Below are 13,580 nucleotides of genomic sequence, written 5' to 3' on the forward strand. Positions count from 1 at the left end.
CTAATTTTTAAATGATAAATTTATTATTATTATTATTATTATTATTATTATTATTATTGGCAAAGAAGCAAGCTTCCGAAACGCAGAAGATGACATGGTGGAGACCCCTGGTTTGGAGCAGGGATGGCCCTAGGGAAAGAAGGAGGGGTATCCAAAGGCAGAGCTCAGCTCAGCAGTTTACAAGGCTGCACGACAAGGGTTTGGGGAAAGGTAGGAACTGGTCCCCGCCACCTGCCGGTCACCAGCCCTACCCACAGTTAGGCCGCGGCTGCCCTGGCCTGGTCCCAAAAAATGTGAGCACCGCCCCTACTCCCGCCCCTTTCCCCGCCGCGCCCGCCGGGTCGCGGGCTACGCTGCAGGCGCCGAGAGCCGGGCGAGCGTCCCAGCGCGGGAGGGGGAGGGGACGGCGCGGCGCGGGGCGGAGCGTCGGCGCCTCCCGGAGCCTTATTCCCGGCCGCGCGCGGGGAGCGCTCAGTCGACCCAGGGAGCTGCACGCTGCAAGCGGCTGGTCAGCCTGACCGCAGCTCAGAGGCTGGGGCGGACGGACAGACGCGCGCACGCACGGACGGCGTGAGCAGACAGACGCCCAGCGGCCGCGAGCTCTGCGCAGGTCCCAGCCGTTCTTGCACCCAGAGGCCGGCAGCAGAACCGTGCCCGGCGGGATCTCCTGCGCTCCGCCCGCCGCGGTTCTCGTGCCAGCGCCCCACGGCCGCCGCCTCCAAAGTGATCGCTGCCTCGTCGTCTCCGCCGGGTCCGGGACCATGAAGCTGCTGCCGTCGGTGTTGCTGAAGCTCTTTATGGCTGCAGGTAAGAGGGCTGTCGACGCCCCCGGAGGTCAGGGGAGGGGGGATGGGGACGGTTGCTGGGGGCACGGGGAAAGGTCGCTGCAGCGCCCCCGGCGCGGGCTACTTGGTGGGGCCCGTACTCCCTGGCAGGCGGGGGCTGGCATCGATGCGTGACGACCCGGGGTCTGATGCAGCCTCGCCCTTCGCCCGCAGTGCTCTCGGCGTTGGTGACCGGAGAGAGCCTGGAGCGGCTTCGGAGAGGGCTGGCGGCTGGAACCAGCAACCTGGGCTCTCCCACTGAATCTACGGACCAGCTGATGCTCCCGCCAGGCGGCGGGGGCCGGGAAGTCCTGGACTTGGAAGAGGCCAACTTGGACCTTTTCAGAGGTAGGTGTGGGGGCTATCCATCCACAGACCCTGGTGGATAGGTGAAGAATAGGCAGATCTGGGATTCATGCTGTTTGGGCACACCTGTGGGTGGGTGGTATTCATGGAGGACTTCAAGGAAAAGCTGCTTGGCCTGACAAACATACTAAGGGATCCTGGAATGTGGGTCCCGCTGTCTTTCTTGCTCTGGGATCTCATATGTCAAGTTGCTGCCCTTTCCCGTACTTTGGGGCAAATTGGGACAGGCAAGGTGTCTGGCCTGGGGTCAGTACATTCTTCTGACTAAGCTGGTCGGTGGGAACAAGAAATGCTTGGGATGCTTTCTCGAGGGTTTCTGTGTAAAAATGGGCACGAGTCCTAATTCTCACATCGAAAGGCTATTATATATATGAAATAATAGATGTGGAGATGCTAGGCACATCGTAGGTGTGCAGTGTTAGTCTCCTCTATCCACCTGTACCCAGGTTGGGGAAAAAGAGGAAAATGAGGAGCTCTTGGTCTCCCCAGGTGAGGCCAGCACCTCATGGGGAGACTATGAATGATGAACACTGGATCCCTAGGGAGCAGTTTTGAAATGATGGGTGTCTACAAATCTTACCCAAAGCCTGGAGACTGCCTGACCACCTTGAGTGCCTGAGAGAAACTCCAAGGGAGGAAGGGCAGGATGAGATCCTCCAGCAGACAGATGTGGCTGCTGCTGAGTATAGGCACAGACAGGGCAGAGTCCAGAGCCTCTGGCATTGATTGCCTGCTTCTTGCTCCCAGCCACCTTCGGCAATTCTTGAGGGTGGAGCAGAAACTGAGTCTTGGAGGCCCGGAATAACTATATTTGGTTGGAAAGATACCCACCTGTTCTAGCCCCGCCCACTCTGCAGCCATCCATCTCCCTTCTTACCCAGAGATTCCCTTAGGTCCTGTCTGCTTTGTATAAATCAAGGGTCTGCTACAAAGCTGAGCCTGGGATTCCACCCTTCATCCTTTCACGGTGGCCCTTTGGTGTCACCCCTGGATTCTCCTGGCCCTTTCTTTCTAGGTTGGGCAGAGCTGGGCTGTGACTCACCCTCCACCCACACAGCTACTCCTCATACCTCTGCAGACCTGACTCATTGCTCCCTCTTCTTGGCAGGAGCTTAGCTGTCACTCTGTCACTCTCTCCCTCCCCTCTCTGATTGGCTTGGGCCACCTGCCTCAGTTTCACCACAGCTCTGATTACTGGGTTCTTCTGAGCATCTACCTCACCTTCTGAGGTCTTAAGTGGCCTGGGTCTGCACCAGAGGAAATGGGACTGTGAGACTACTGGCACCTATCTCTCAACTTCTCTTGGCTTTGCTGGGCAAAGACTGTTTTTCAGGTCTGGGTATCCTATCACTTAAAATAATGTTACCATTTATTAAGTGCATACTGTGTTCTAGGCACTCAGTGTGTTATTGTGGGTTAATTAATCCGTATAGCAACCCTCTGAGATGGGAACTCTTGCTGTCCGCTTTTTACCGAGAACTCTAAGATTTAGAGAGATTAAGTGACTTGCCTAGGATCACATGGCTGAAATTGGAGCACAGATCTGGCGACTTCAGAGCCCATTCATTGTCTCATTCTGGCTCAACATCCCAGGTGCTCTAGACTTCTCTGGAAGAGGGGACGGGGTATGTGAGGCAGCTTGGTGTATTGGGAAAGAGCCCTGGATATGGAGTCTGAAGACTATATTTCTGATCCTGACCCTATATGACCTTGGGCAAGTCACTGCCTTTTGGGACCTCAAGTTTTTCATCCGAAAGTGGAAAGCCATGATATTCTTTGAAGTCATTTCCTGCTTGAGGATCTTAGGTCTCCAGTCTAATGTATCATGCTCACCCTTCTGCCAGACATGCGGCTACAGCCATAGACAGTGGGTACCTTTTTACTGCTGGGGGCCAGGAAGAAGGAGACTGGTGTGAGACTCCTGTGCTGATGGGTGTAGCCCACGGTCCATCCTAGCTGGCTGTCTGTGTGGTTGTTTTTCCCCTTCGAAGTGTGAAAAGAATGGGGGAGTCATAGTTGTTCCAGTTCCTTCTGAATAGTTCCTTACTTTTCATCTTTCTACCCCTTTTACACACTATACTCCCCATCCTAGAGAGCTATAAATACTAAGTTGGGGATAAATGTAAATGGACATTAGAGAGAAGTGGTGAGCTGCAAAGGGCACATAGTAGGGTAAATATTTTGTTTGAAATAAAAAAAGCAAGGCCCTGACTAGGGGCAGCTTGCTTGCTGTCCCTGAGCCTGGCTCTGCCCTGGGCTCATGGTATCCTGGTGCTAATGGGTACCCCAGAGGAGGCCGTCTGGATATGGGCACTGTACTTATTTTAGGAGCTTCCTCCTCCCAAAAAACCCCTTAAAGTACCTTCTCTAGAGCAATTTTTATCTCTGACACTGTCTTCCTGCAAGTGGGTCACTGAGTACGGCATCAGGAAATGAGACTGATTTAAGGCCAAAATAGAACCAAGTGGGCGTGGGGGAATAAGAGATGGAGATTGACAGCGGGGTGGGTGTGAGGTTGGTAGAATTGCTCAATCAGCTGTAGTTACTCAACAGAAGTTAGTGTTCTTGGAATGAGGTGCTTAAACTGAGTTCGTGAAATACCTTCCTTGGGACCCCCACTAGTCCTGAGTTCCTTCACCACTTTCTAGTGGTTCTGCCCAGTCTTCCTTCACCCTTTGGGAGGCACTGAGCCAAAGGGCCTTCCCAGGCCTCTGGCTTCAGGTGGGATCAAAGAATAATACATCCTCCTTCCAGATGCTGTGCTATTCTGATTCTCTCCCCTGAGAATCAAAGACTTAACAGAGTGCTTTTTCTCCTATAGCTGCTTTCTCTGCTAAACCACAAGCTCTGGCCACACCCAGCAAGGAGGAACGTGGGAAAAGAAAGAAGAAAGGCAAGGGGTTAGGGAAGAAGAGAGACCCGTGTCTTCGGAAGTACAAGGACTTCTGCATTCACGGAGAATGCAAATATGTGAAGGCAATCCGGGGTCCATCTTGCATGTAAGTGTCCCTGCCCTTCTGCGGACTCTCAGCACACTCTGTCAGCCACGTGGCTTCCTTGTTGTCACTGTTCCTTGAATTCATAATTCCACCCAGTTTCTTCTCAACCTCTAGGCGGAAGTTGGGAGGAGGTGAAATATTTTTAGTCAGAGGAAGGGGCTCCCCCCGCATTGGATGCAATTTCCTGTGGCGTGGGTCTGTGATATTCTTCATCCTTGGGGATATTTCCTGCTTGCTCAGAAAAGCATGTGGCTAGGAGAGCTGACACCTGAAGGCAGGTCCTACATTCCCGCCTCATGCCTACTCCAGATGAGGGAAGCCAGTAGGAAATGTGGCAGAGTGGGCTTCCTGGGTGGAGTGGGACTCCTGTGGCCTTCTTTCCCAAGCCCTGCAGGCGGGTGTGAGCTGCATTTGGACACATGCCGTGCAGGTATGTGTGTACCTGGACATGTGTGCACATTTGCACATGAGTGAGCAAATGTAGGTTGAGTCTAAGGCATGGCAGGACTGCACAGAGAGTGATCATCGTGAGAGTGGGCAGAAGCCCCTCCTCCCTTCTTCCCCACTCCTCCCACAAGGGCCAGGAGGTGGGGGACATGGTGGGTATTGGCCTTTGGCCATGGGGTGGGAGTACGCTTCCTCTGTGCAAGATTTATAGGAAGTGGAACCCAACCCAGGAGGCATCAGCCATCAGCCAGGCAGCACCTCCCTTCCCTGGGCAGGGGTGTGGGTGGAGGGGCTGTGCGTTTCCCAGCTGATCTGCTAGGCCAAGCCCAGCAAACGGCTGTCTTGGCAACCCCTCAGGGATGACGGCACTGCCATGCTTCTGGCAGGCATAATGTCGCCAGTGTACCCGAGGCCAACAGCCGCGTCAGGCTGTAAACATCCATTCTCTTCTCCTGGGCATGAGGCCGTATGGGGAGGCAGGCTCTGTGACCTGGGAGACTCTGGACTGTTGGGTGCACACTACCTCCTAACCTGTCAAGGAGGCTGTCTGCTTGGCGTCTCTTCTCCTGTGATTTGTGCAGATCCCTTGGCTCTTTAAAGCTTCCTTGTTGCATCTGATCTCATGTAGTAGAGCTACCCTGTACTTGGCAATTGGCAGACAAACCCCATTACTCCTTACCATGTCCATGGTCACTTGTGCGTCCTCTCCTATAACATCCTTGTCAGGAGCTTGGTATTGCAGGTTTTTTTTTTTTTTTTTTTTTTTTTAAAGAATGACATAGATAGTCCTCATGTTACCCTTCCCAAAGTCTTGGGATAGGGCAGGAAGTGTTTGTCTTAAATTTATAAAATGGCATCATTAGCACAGGGTGGAGGCAGTGACTCTGAGGGTAGTCAAGATGGGCTAAGGCCAGGAATCTGTTTGGGCCAAACTGGTTCAGGGCATTGGTGGATGAGAATTGAGAACCCTTGTAAGACCGTTCTCCTGGAGAACTGGGCTCAACCGACCACCTAAGCCCAGAGAACCCAAGTGAGGTAGCCCTAGGGATGCTGACGACAACCATTATGATGCTCCTCTCCTTTGCCCTGGAGCTTCACAGTTTACATTGAATATGAGTTGAGCCCAATGGGTATGTGTCGAACTTACTTGGCACCAGCTATTCTAGGGGACGGGGAGATGTAGTCCAGTCCTTGAATTCTCAAAAGCCCTCTGTTGGGTAGGCAGGGCTTGCTATCTCTCTTTGAACGATGAGGAAATTAGAGCCAGGAAGTAGGAAGTGATTTGCCTGAGATCAACAGCTAAATAAGTGGATGGAAACAGGACAGGGACTCAGGTGCCTGACTTCTAGTCCAACATGCTTTTCATGTCCCCGGGCTGCCCTGGATGTTGGCTTGCATCCTTCTCCCCTGTCTGTCCTCACAGAGTTGGAGCAGGATTTTATACCAGGCAGCTGTTAGCCTAGAGGTCTCTTAAGGCTTTTACTAGCCCAAGAGCATGGCAGTCTGATTTGCAGACTTTGTGTCTGCTTCCTAGGCAGATTTTCAAGGGGCTGGATTCTGTGTCTGGTGTGGCTGCCTCCTGCCTCCAGCACTTGGTACTCAGGGCAGAAGGCAGCAAGAAGACATAGAACTCCTGGTCTGGGGAAATGTGACATCTAGGCACTGGCATCTGGGGTCCTTTGTGGCTCCTCCTTGCCTCTAGACCCAGGAAGCGCCACAGGGTGTGTCCAGGCTGCTGTGGTGAGCTTGAGGCTAGCTGGCTTCCTAAACCCGCCCTCTACAGCCACCATCCACAGGAAAACCCTTTTGTGTCACCAGCTAAAAGTTGCCCTCAAAGAGCAGGTTCCTGGGGCTCCTGACTGGCTGCTGACCTAGAAATTGGCTGCAGAGTTTCCTGTGGCTTCAGGAAACCTGGGGGGCAGTTGAGCTGAGGACTCAGAGCTGACAGAGGAACAGGCCTGGGGGCCGCACTTGCCTCACTGCCAGATGCCGAGAGGGGATGGCAAGTGCCTTGTCTTTGGCTCAGTCTGACTTTGGTGCCCCACTCTTCAGGTGTGGGCAGTAGTCTCTGGAATATGATTATTATAATAACTTATACATATGTGAGACTTGGCCTCTTATTAAGTGCTTTTATCTATATTATTTGATCTTCACAATACTCTAATGAGATAGACATTTATTATTCCTGTGTTTTACATGAGAAAAACCAAAGCCTGGAAAGGTGAAAGTACCTTGATCAATATCACCTGGTTAGGAATAGCAGAACCAGTCTGGAATTCATGCATTCTGGGTTCCCTGCAACAAATGGTGCCCCCTCCACCTTCTGGGCTAGGAGCAGAGAAACTCAATTTGGAAGACATCTCTAGACCATAGGGGGTTCTTGCTTCTGTTGTAATACAAGTTCTGAAATGGGTCACAGACAAGGAGAGGAGGGACATGTCCCAATTTGATGGGTCATTGGCTTTGGGGAAGACACACGATCTTGCCCCCATCCTGGGATGTTTGGAATGTACTCATCCCCCTCCTTCCCTGGGGAAGCCAGGAGTTGGCTGCAGAGGGAGAGGGAGGTGGGTAATATTAGGATGTTTACATTATTATCCTTTTGACTCAGGGTAGGGGTGGAGAGATTATGTAACTGAATGGCAGGACTCTGAGGCCAAGCTTTATTTCTATCTTCTGAGTAACCACCTGTGGGCTTTGAATGATGGTCTGGAAGTAAAAAACAGGCTCAACTTCAGCTTCCCTCCCCGCAGGAGAGCATAGTCTCAAGTCATCCAGACTGCTGGGTCGAATCCTGGCTCTCTCCCTCACTCGCTGTGTAATCTTGGGCAAATTATCTAAGAAGTTAAGCCTCAGTCTCTTCATCTTTAAAATGGGGATAGTTACTCCTACTCCATAGAGGTGTTTTTAAGATTAAAGGAAATGATCCTTGTAAAGCAGCTAGCACAGCATACTCGTAGTAAACCTTTAATGCTAGCTATTATTTATTATTCAAATTTAATAATAATAATAATTAACAATAATACAGTCAGAGAGCAGGGTCAGGCAGCCAAGGAGCTCATCAACCCATAAGGTATGTGTTTCCTTGGGGTAGCCTACGCTGTTCAGAATGAAAAGAGTCATGAACTTGGAATCCGCCAGGACTGGTTTCTAGTCTTGGCTCTGCTGCTTCCTCATTGTATAACTTTTGGCAAATCACTTAATCTTTCTGACCCTTAATCCGAGTCTTTTAATTTGTAAAACTCGCCTGTCCTTGCCTACCAGGGTGTTATGAGTCTCGGTTGAGTTCGCAGATAAGGATAGTGTCTTATAAACTATAGACTGCTATGCACAAGCGATTCTGCAGGTACACTCTGGAGAGCTTCCTCCATGTTTTGGCAGGATGGGGATCATGGTTTTGCCCACCCGAGCCAATGGGACAGATGCATGGAGAGGCCAGGCAAGGAACTGTGTCCTCTGCTGTGTGTATAGTATGCTTGACTTACATTTATCCTGCAGTGAGGTCATTCCCCAAAGCACTCAGGAAGAGCTGGGGCAGAGAGGTGCTAGGCAGGAAGGAAGGGGCAGCCTGGCCTCTCTGCTGCTGCCAGATCTGGGCATATCCACTTTCTGGGTGCCTCTCAGCAGGAAGCTTCCTTGCTCTGAGGCACCAGGTACAAGACTTGTTTCCCAGAAGGAGACAGCTCAGAATAGAGGGTCCCCAGGTTCTCAGTGGTTCCTTCAGCAGCTAGTGGCCTAAAGTCCCTAGGCAAACAGTGTACTGATTGGGCTATGGGCAGTTAATGTGTGAATGGGCAGGCACTGAGCTCAGAGTCAGATAATCCAGTCCACGCCTCTGCCCTGCTGTGTGCCCAGGAGAAACAGCTGTCTTTGCTGCATGCCCATGGGGCTCCTACCTACATCAAAGGGTCTCCCAGTGCTCAGAGAAAGAAAGTGACAGAATGTGCTTGATCAACTGTGAGCGCTTCTGAGTCTTCCTCAGAGCTTCCAAGAAATGCTTTGTGTTAAAAAAGGCAGTTGCCATATGATTTATTTCTTGAGTAAGGAGAGCCAAGGGGTTGTTTCCGACATTCTTCCATGCTTTGGCAGGGCAACTGGTCAAGATGTTATCTTGGTTTATTTGCTTTGTCCTGTGATGAAAGAGGCCCGATAGCCTGGTATTCAGAGGCTAAAGGCCGAAGTTGAGCTCTCAGGTTGGGCCCTATACCCAGGGGGTGCTGGGAGTTAAATGAAGAGAACTTGAGAAAAGTGACTCCTGGCAAAGGCATAGAACCTATTAATAGGCTGGGCAGTGACGGAGAGGGACTGGACACAGGAAGCATCATTGGGGAAGGCCGGGTTTATTTCTGGGTCAGAGTGTTGAGGGGCCTCACTAGAGGGAGTGATACTGAATACCCTCAGCTCAACCCACCAGCTCTGTGACTAAGTCCTCTTTACACACATGCAATAAATAATCCACACATGGAACATATCTAGCTGAGACCTTGAAGTTCTTTCTCCCTTTTTGCCTGCCTGGAGCAAAGAACTAAAGGGAGCAGAGAAGAGGGGATGAGAGGTGAGAGAAGAAAGCCGTGGAGTCCTCAGTGAGGCCCTTAAAGAGTCCTTTGCTAGAGAAGGATAGGGGAAGGGCTGGGGTCACGGTCAGGGCCGGGTAGGCTCGGAGTGCGAGCTCACATAGGTGGGCCATTGATGAGAGTAAGAAGCCCAACCACAAACCTCATCTCCTCTTTGTTCTCTCTTGAACCAGCTGCCACCCAGGTTACCACGGAGAGAGGTGCCATGGGCTGAGCCTCCCGGTAGAAAATCGCTTATCTACTTATGACCACACAACCATCCTGGCTGTGGTGGCCGTGGTGCTGTCGTCTGTCTGTCTGATCGTCATCGTGGGGCTTCTTATGTTTAGGTGAGTGTTGGGGGCCCCTGCAAGCTGTTTCTGCAAATCACTTCTGTTCCTCCTCCTCCTACTCCTGGGGCTTCTGCCTGGTGACCACATGAGCCCTCCAGCCTCCCCAAATTTGGGGCTAGGAGTCCGATTGACATTCCTGAGGATAGGTTCTCCAAGAACCTGGCTTCTTTGGCATGACCTGAATCCAGTGTCTAGAGCCCAGGGCAAAACTTGCCATGCCACAACAGATCCTGCTATTCCCAGCAGTGCCAGTAACTCACCCATGGTTCTTTCTCCTGGCTCTGTTCTTTGATGGCATTAGTGTGTGGTTTGATAGTCAAGGCATGGTTGTGCTATTGGCGCATCCTTTTGATTCTGAGGCATCCGAACCTTAGGCCATGTTTCTGGTCTAGGTTATGTTCTAGATTGGTGGAGACCTTCCAAGCACTCTGTGCTCATTTTCAGGCAGCACAACTCATTTACTTTGAGACCTGGACCAAGTTACCTGTCTTTCTGAGGGTTGTAATCTTTCCGTGATTGTAAGTAATCTTCATCCACCTACCTGTAAAGATGTTGTGAGGATCATGTAAATGAGTTGAAAGTTCTTAGCAAATTGTAACCTGCTGTTAAAGACGGGCATCCCTTGGGGCAATTGGACCTTTGACCGGAGTCTGTTAGACTGCCATTTCTCTGGGCTTTTCCAAGAAGTGGAGGGAAGCAGCATGACAGTGTCCTTTACAAGGACACTGTCTGGGGTCTGCACCCTGTTGTAGCAGGCAGAGCTTGCTCACAAAACTTAACCTTCCTTAGGTACCATAGGAGAGGAGGTTATGATGTGGAAAATGAAGAGAAAGTGAAGTTGGGCATGACTACTTCCCACTGAGAGACCCGTGCTCAAGGTAATGGTCCATCATTTGCCCCATGGCACCATCACCACCTTTCCTGGATCTGTTTCAAGGCATGCTGAACTCTTCTCCCGCTTAGGGTTTGGGTTGACCTGGGGGCCAGGCTGTTGTAGAGTCAGGGTCCTATTGCAGAATTGTTTTCCAAAAGGCTGTCAGTGCTTCATCTCCACTTAGAGTGAAAGTCGTTAGAGAGATACCCAAGAGAGATGCCTGAGAGGACAGCTTCTCCCGTCCTCATCCCCTCTCCTTCCGCCACCTCCCAGATGATCTTTTTACTTCTTAAGACGGATGTGGGAGACTCTTAAGACCTTTAAAGTCTGGATGCAGCTTTAAAAGTCTTCCTTTTGTATTTTAGGAATAAGCTGGGGACCGCTACCTCTGAGAAGACGCAAGCTGATCACAGACTCTCCAGAGGGGAAGGACTTCACAACTAGCCATGAAGACTCCTTTGTTCTCAGTTGCCATCTAGATTGGGTCTCCCATAATTGCTTTACCAGAGCCTTCAAGTGCCAAACAGAATATGTCCAATGGGATCTGGGTCAGAAGGAAGCAAAAGTGAGGGACTTTCATGCACTTCTGACTCCCCTCCACCAAACCCTGCTTGACCCCATAAAGTTTGTTTAAACACTTATCTTCTGGATTAAGATGCCAGTTAAATTCCATATGCTCCAGGATCTTTGACTGAAAAAGAGGAGAAGGAGAGGAAGAAGAAAAGATTTGTGGACTGGAAGACGGTAATGAAGATTGAGAAGCCATGTACTCAAGTAGTCACCAAGGGATCTGCCATTTGGACCCTCCAGCGCTGGATTTGATGAGCTAACTGTGAAATACCACAAGCCTGAGAACTCTGAATTTTGGGACTTCTACCCAAATGGAAAAATAACAACTATTTTTTTTGTTGTTGTTTGTAAAATGCCTCTTAAATTATATATTTATTTTATTCTATGTATGTTAATTTATTTAGTTTTTAACAATCTAACAATAATATTTCAAGTGCCTAGACTGTTACTTTGGCAATTTCCTGGCCTTCCGCCCTGCATTCTCCCACCGCCTGGCTCAGCATCACCCTCCTCTGCCGCAGATCTGAAACGGCTCTGCGACCCATTTGTGGTAATCTATCACACGTCCACATTTCCGAAGATGTTCCATGATCAGAGTGCCATGGGGAGCGGCCTGTACGGTCAGGATATAGGAGTTAACTTTGTCAGATCCACTCTATGAGTTGGACTGCAGTCTTGCCTAGGCGATTTTGTCTACCATTTTGTGTTTTAAAAGCCCAAGGTGCTGATGTCATCGTGTAACAGATAATGCTGTTTCCCCGTGTCCTCTCCCTGCCAGATCTCAGAAGAGGTTGGGCTTCCGTGCTTGCAGCTTTCCTGGCCCCTCACCCCCTGTAGCCCCAGGCCCACCAAGTGGGATCTAACTCTCCCTTGTGTCAAGACATTTCTCTTACTCCTGCCATTCTTCTGGTGCTACTCCATGCAGGGGTCAGTGCAGCAGAGGATAATTGAGAGAAGGTATTAGTGAAGAAAAAGGCTGAGGAGGAACAGGAAATGTTGGAGCTGACTGTTCTTGGTAATTGATAACTTATCATTTGCTATAGAGAGGTCGGAGGTGAGGAGGGCTTTTGGGTAAACCCACCCACCTCACCAAAACTACGAACGTATGCTGTCATAGTCCCTTCTGGAAGTTTCTGGTGCCATTTCTGAACTGTTACAATCTGTATTCCCAAACCTGGTTCATATTTATACTTTGCAATTCAAATAAAGATAACGCTTACTCTACAGCCTTCTGTCTGCTTGTTTTAACAGGGAACCGATTTGACATAGGTACTTGCTAAGCCCTGACTCGTAATTAGGCCCTATGCCAGACCTCTTTATATGCACTATCTCATATCCCCAACAACACTTTGATGAAGGTACTATTGTCCCATTTTTCCGAAAGAGGAAACTGAGGCTCAGAGAGGTTATGTAACTTGCCTGAGTATAAACAATTGGTAAGTGACAGATCTGGGAGTAGTAGTCTGACTCCAATTATTTATCTTAATACTTAGATCACATTACCTCTGAGACAAGAGATAATAGACCTTTCACATAGGAAATTTGGCCAGCCGTAACCAGGAAGACAACTACCTCTCAATTAAAAGACCCCGGACTCAGGGCCTGATCCTGTGTTGTATATGCAAACATGTATTGCTCCTGTCAGAAACAAGGCATCTTCGACTCCCTTCTCCTGTTCCACAGTCAATCCATCAGCAAGCCTTATCAGCCCTACCTTTAGAATGTGTGCTGGATGCAGCCATTTCTCATATCTGCCACGGCCATCACCCCTGCCCAATGCACCATCATCTCTTACTTGGACTATTGCAATGGTTTCCTGTATCCTTTCTTTCACCTTGCTCCCGTATAGCCCATTTCCACCATAAAAGCCAGAGTGATCATTTAAAACAAGTCTGCCTTGCAGACCTTCCATGACCACTCAATTATACAATAGCACATTCCTCCCCTACCCCACTCTCATTCTCCTTATATTGCTTTATTTTTCTTCATAGCCCTTATCACCACTAACACATTCTTATTTGTTTATTGTCTTTCTCTTCCTACTAGGAGGCTAGCTCCATGAGGGTAGGTATACATTGCTCTAATCCCAGATTCTAAAACAATGTAATTGAGTTGTAGGCCTTCAATATTTGTTCCATGGATGAACAAATAGAAGAAACAACTAAAATTTAGTCCAAGACCGGCAAACGAAACAGGTATGTGAACCAAAGCCACCCTGGAAGTGTGGTTAGGTTTATGAAAGGCCTTTTTTGGTGAGAGTGGGTGGGGATGTTGTGTGATGAAAGAATTTGGGGTAAATCATGTGGCTATGGTGTCCTGGGCCGATTGGAGGCAGAGAGACCCATTGAGAGGCCATTGGACAAGTGCCACTGGACTGCTCCCTCTTTAGCCTCTTCTCTTAGCTGTGACACTGAAGTTTCTCTGGGAGGCCACACAGAGATCTTGTATGTATTTTGAATACCCTTTGAAAATTTTAGGCAGCAGTAACTACTAAAGCTGAACATATGCACACACTATAACCCAGCAATCCTACTACTAGGGATACACACACGAGAAATGAGTACATAAGTTCACCAAAAGATATGTACGAGAGT

At 49.7% G+C, this 13,580-nt stretch overlaps 1 protein-coding gene across 2 annotated transcripts; it reads left to right on the plus strand.

The window, feature by feature from the left end:
- Positions 1–466: 466 nt before the first annotated feature.
- HBEGF (heparin binding EGF like growth factor) lies at positions 467–12,212 on the plus strand. 2 transcript variants are annotated; one of them, XM_036224659.1, is made up of 6 exons: positions 469–807; positions 999–1,172; positions 4,012–4,189; positions 9,384–9,539; positions 10,332–10,420; positions 10,782–12,212. In XM_036224659.1, exons 1-5 carry the CDS (start codon positions 762–764, stop codon positions 10,402–10,404), a joined length of 627 nt encoding a protein of 208 aa, XP_036080552.1. In that variant the 5' UTR covers positions 469–761; the 3' UTR covers positions 10,405–10,420; positions 10,782–12,212. The 2 variants fall into 2 exon arrangements, with proteins under 2 accessions (XP_036080551.1, XP_036080552.1); XM_036224658.1 differs by lacking the exon at positions 10,332–10,420 and having other exon boundaries at positions 467–807.
- Positions 12,213–13,580: the final 1,368 nt, after the last annotated feature.

The sequence above is a fragment of the Rousettus aegyptiacus genome, unplaced genomic scaffold (genome assembly GCF_014176215.1).
Source record: "Rousettus aegyptiacus isolate mRouAeg1 unplaced genomic scaffold, mRouAeg1.p scaffold_m13_p_7, whole genome shotgun sequence".
Classification (NCBI taxonomy): domain Eukaryota; kingdom Metazoa; phylum Chordata; class Mammalia; order Chiroptera; family Pteropodidae; genus Rousettus; species Rousettus aegyptiacus.

What these genes read in the sequence shown, in the direction of transcription:
- HBEGF (XM_036224658.1), top strand. Translation starts at nt 762, where the DNA reads ATGAAGCTGCTGCCGTCGGTGTTGCTGAAGCTCTTTATGGCTGCAG. An exon ending in GAAGCTCTTTATGGCTGCAG is followed by an intron (nt 808 to 998) that starts GTAAGAGGGCTG and finishes CTTCGCCCGCAG; the next exon opens with TGCTCTCGGCGTTGGTGACC. An exon ending in CAACTTGGACCTTTTCAGAG is followed by an intron (nt 1,173 to 4,011) that starts GTAGGTGTGGGG and finishes TTTCTCCTATAG; the next exon opens with CTGCTTTCTCTGCTAAACCA.